The sequence below is a fragment of the Bidens hawaiensis genome, unplaced genomic scaffold (genome assembly GCF_021521415.1).
Source record: "Bidens hawaiensis isolate Kalapana, Puna unplaced genomic scaffold, B.hawaiensis_p1.1 tig00020915_1, whole genome shotgun sequence".
Classification (NCBI taxonomy): domain Eukaryota; kingdom Viridiplantae; phylum Streptophyta; class Magnoliopsida; order Asterales; family Asteraceae; genus Bidens; species Bidens hawaiensis.
This window is the reverse complement of record NW_027493228.1, coordinates 349,875-354,660: the sequence shown is the minus strand read 5'-3', so window position 1 is coordinate 354,660 and position 4,786 is coordinate 349,875. Positions and strand designations below refer to the sequence as shown.

The 4,786-nt window shown below is 34.1% G+C and overlaps 1 protein-coding gene across 1 annotated transcript; it reads right to left on the bottom strand.

The window, feature by feature from the left end:
* Window positions 1-365: 365 nt before the first annotated feature.
* Window positions 366-2,999, bottom strand: LOC143562155 (protein LOL1-like; the record flags this gene model as incomplete). Its single annotated transcript, XM_077050048.1, has 4 exons — window positions 366-603; window positions 2,388-2,497; window positions 2,681-2,794; window positions 2,879-2,999. Coding segments are annotated over 4 exons (384 nt in total), but the record flags the coding sequence as incomplete, so codon positions are not given.
* Window positions 3,000-4,786: the final 1,787 nt, after the last annotated feature.

Here is a 4,786-nt window from a genome sequence, read left to right as displayed (position 1 = left end):
CAAATCTTCAAAGATGTGAATTTGGGAACTTCGTAGCATGCATTCATATCACACATAACTAGAAAATGACATAACTAACCTTTTCCCACGGGTTTAATATCACTCTTTACAGCCTAAAATTAATTTAATAATCAGGATAAACAATGTACATGATTCTTCAATCTTGTTTTTCCTTGATGCTTATCCTTCATTATCTTTAGTCACTTTCTATCCAAGATTCAACCAATTATATTAAACCAAGAAATGACAAAGTTTGAAGCTTGAATTAAAAGTCAACTAAGCCCCCCCACAAAACTTCCTACATACCGTGTTATCAAAGGCAACAAACCAAACATGTACTAACTATCAACTATCAACTATCAACATTAACATTAAAAACCTCAATAAACCAAACACCAACCATAAGCTTTCTCACACAATCAGATATTTCTCGTACCCAAAACCTAGACTTATTCCTTAATCACTGTAATATTTATAAAAAAGAGAATAGTCGTCTCAAGCAAGAGGAAATTCATAACTCTATGCATTGCACATGAGGTAGCCATGTATTTAAAACCATAGAATTTAGGTGTTGAACTTTTGTTCTGTATCACTTGTGGATGCCTGCCCAAAAGAAAACATATATCATTAGATTGTTGCGTTCACAAAAACTAAAGAAATTAAGGGGGCGTTTGGTTCGTGGAATGTATGGAATTGGAATTGGAATTGGAATTGGAATTGAAATTTACATAGGAAATGTAATTTGAATTGGAATTACTGAATTCCTTTGAAAATTCATTCCTTTGAAAATTCATACTCTGTTTGGTTATACGTTTTGTTGAAAAAAGACAGAATTACAGAAATTATCCTTTATCTTTCACTCAAATTTCACTCGTTGTCCCTGATCTTCAAAATTGATCTTTTTTGTCTTTTACGTTTCAAAATCCAACAGCGTTTGTCCTTTTCGTCTAACCCGGTTAATTTTTCTCATTAAGTCAGGTCTAGTGCCCTGCACGTGAGGGCAAGTTGGTCATTTTACCTATTAAATTAAAAAAAATTAAATAAACAAAAACAATAAAAAAACTTAATATATATTTATATTCTCTCTCCCCCTTCTTCTTCTTCCTCCATTCCGGCAGCCAACACCAAGCTCTCCGGCTGCCACCGCCGCCGTCGTCTCTTCCACCGGCGGTTAAGGATAACGGGGTAAAAGGTTCGATTATGAGAGATAATGAGACCCAGATGAATATGGATTGAATCGGGTCGGAGAAGACGGCAGCGGTGGTGACTGCCGGAGAGAAGAAAATCAAAAATAATCGATGCTTGATTTCAAATTAAAAAACCCTAAATTCTTTCATCTGTTTATGACTTCGCGTCAACAAGATTGAACAGATTCTAATCTCGAATCGAAGGCATATGCGCATAGTCCGAGGACAGGTTCGTTTCCCTACGGTTCGTCGGGGGGGGGGGGGATTCCGACAGTCATTTCCCAACGGTTCGTTTACAGTCGGTGGTGCTGTTAGCGTGAGAAGGGAGACGGTGGGTGTAATGGGTTAAATGGCATTTGAGAGTTTTTAATTGGTTTTTGTCTACAGTGGAGGTGGGAGGCGACGACGCGTGGCGACGGTGGCGCCGGCGGCGGCGGAGCTTGAAGACGGTGGCGGGAGCTTGAAGACGGTCTGTGTTGATGGAGAAAGAACAACAGCATGACGATGATTTTGAATGAATGAACAATGCAATTTTTTGATTAAGATTTGCTAGATTGTGAATTTAGAGATTTTGATTTTGAGACGGAAGAGTTGCAGAAAGGAGAGAAAGAGAGAGTTACTTGAGAGAGAAAGTATGTATATTCTTTTAATTAATTATTAAAATATTATTTTAATTTAATAGAAAAAATGACCAATTTGTCCTCATATACAAGTCACATGACTTGACTTAACGAGAAAATTAACCGGGTTAGGTGAAAAGGACAAACGTTGTTGGATTTTGAAACGTAAAGGACAAAAAAGATCAATTTAAAAAAAAAAAAATTTAACATGATTGTTTTAATTTAAAAAAAAAAAATTTTAAAGATCAGGGACAACGAGTGAAATTTTGGTGAAAGAAAATAACAATTTCTGTAATTCTGTTTTGAAAAAATTGGAATGAAAAAGATACTTAATAAGACAAATTTGCCCTTATGGTTTAACAAATATTACAAACCTCACATCTTTGAAAACTGTATTTCTTGACCTGTTATTAATTCTGGCACCACCATCTCAAATTTTTAAAAGGAGAAATTCCATTAAATCCAAATCCAAATCCAAATCCAAATCCAATTCCATCTCTTACCCAACCAAACAAAGGAATTCAGATTACAATTCCCTTGAAATCCTCCAATCAAACAGGCAATAAGGTTTTGTGCTAACCCCGATAGAGGTAATAAATTGGCAAACCGCACATTTCACAGAAAGAGCTCCATACGGGTACATCAAAAGCATTCTACAGCTTCCACAATTCACGTGTGCTACTTGATTTGCTGCCCAAAAGATTCACAATTCTTTTAACAAATAGAGTAGGGCTAAACATATCTCAGTAGATAAAAGTAGAGAGTTGATTTGACTGATTTATTAGTAAAATAGAGTGAGAGAATAGGGGAGGCCATGTTTACAAATTTAATCGAGTAATATGAGAACAATCAGGAGTTTGAATGTTAGATTACCTTCTAAGGCTAAGTTAACGGTGTGACAACAAGAACATTGTACACTTGTCGCGCCACGAATGTACACGAGCAATGTGTGACAGCCTCCACAAATCAGTTGTGCATTTTCCGTGCCTAAAATTAAAAACCCATTTTATGAAAACAATATATTTTCTAAAAATGAAAACTTATAAAAAAAATGATCAAATTGTGATTTACCAGGTGGAGGAACAGCTGTGACAGCATGGCAAACGGCACAACATACTGACGTGGCTCCAACAGGATATAGTAAAAGATTCCGACATCCAGAACACACAAGTTGGCTTTGAGATCCTATTTTTTTAATAGTTTAATGATTTTTTAGGTCTCACAAAAAAAAATAGATCTAAAAAGAAATAATAATAATTATAATAAAAACAGAGTACTCTGTTTTTCTTCCTGCCTTCTTGGATTGATTTGTGAAGTAAATAAGCATCAAACTAACCAATCATCATGCTATATTAAGCATTAATCAAGAAAATTATTTGGGTTTTTGTCTCAAATAAATAATATTTATTTTTCTTAGTAAAATAAGTGATTTAAATTGAGCCATGATACCATTTTCAGGATGTGGTCCATGTGGATATGGAGCAAGAGGGACTGACATTGTAATTATGGTTGAAAATGTCTATTGTCTTCACTCTTCAACTCCAATATTTCAAAAAATATTTACATAATATGAAGCTTTAAATACCTGGAAAAAAAATCATAACAGAACAAAATTTCATTAGCAATTCATTCATGAAGTGCATAGATGATGATATTTTTGTTGGCATCATTCTAAGTTATGAACACAAACCTTTGCTAATATAATTGCAAAAGCTATATTTTATATTGTTTTCTTTACATCACGGTTTTATAGCAGTGAGTCCGCACACTGAATTGTGTAACCGGTTTTGTAATTGCCCTACAATCACTTACATTGTGAGGCCCCACAACAAAATATCGTCTGTATAATCGACCATCTTTGAATATTATTTTAATTATATAATCATGAATGTATTTTTATAAAAATACCTACACATTTAATACATAGTTTGATAGCAAGCTCCTCTCAGTTTATACTCCATAGATGAATGGTAGAATATGTGTTCCATAGTTGAAATCACGTCTCATGTGATCGACTCGACTTATTGATACAGTGACGAACACGTTAATTTTCGTTACGACGAGTCAAGTACGAAGAGCGTTAAAATTTGCTCAAGTTTGAGAAACAACAAATAATTATAACACATGTCACTATTTCAATTAAAGTTTTATGTTTTAAACTCATTTTATGTTTTTGACTCAAATTAATGGATAAAATTTGATTCACTTGCTATAGATACCTCTCGACCAAAGTTAATTTTTAATTGAAATAACAACGTAACTAGTAAATCTCATAAATATCAGAAGAACAAGATGACCCTTAAAATTATATAACATATAACTACATATAAACACTTATTTTTATGAGTTTGGTAGACTTAAAAATACTTGTTTCATATGTTACAAACGGTCTTAAGTCATGTAAAGTTTAATGATTAAGCGTATTTTTAAAGGATATTTCAATTTATGCATCATGAAAATTTATAATTTTCAATTAATAAATATTACTTTTATAAGGTTAATATTGTTTTTTGAAAAGATCGGGTCATGCATAGTGATGCTATGACTCAAATATCACCTAATGTAGTTTTTAAATATTGAGTTTTGCAATTAAAAGTGAAAAAAGTAGCAGCGCAGCTTATTATCAATTTACATTCTGTTTGAATGTTGAAGAAACACTAGGTGACCCCGGCAGATTACGGATAATCTGGGGGTTAAGTAGATGTTTCCCACAAGGGTTAGGTCCGGCAAAGATGGTTATTCCTCTGATGACCTGCAAAACAGACACCGTGAGCTCGTCACTGAGAAGGTGGGGTACCTCCTTGTGACCACCCTCCGGCGTGAGAATCAGACTAGATTGCTCTTGAATATAAGTGTATATTAAGAGAAATTGCTAGAGCAGATATCAGATAATATATGGAGATATAAGATAATGATACCGTTCCAAGGTGTTGGAGTATTTATAGCCGAAGGTAGGTTTCCAAGCAGGTACAGCCAGCT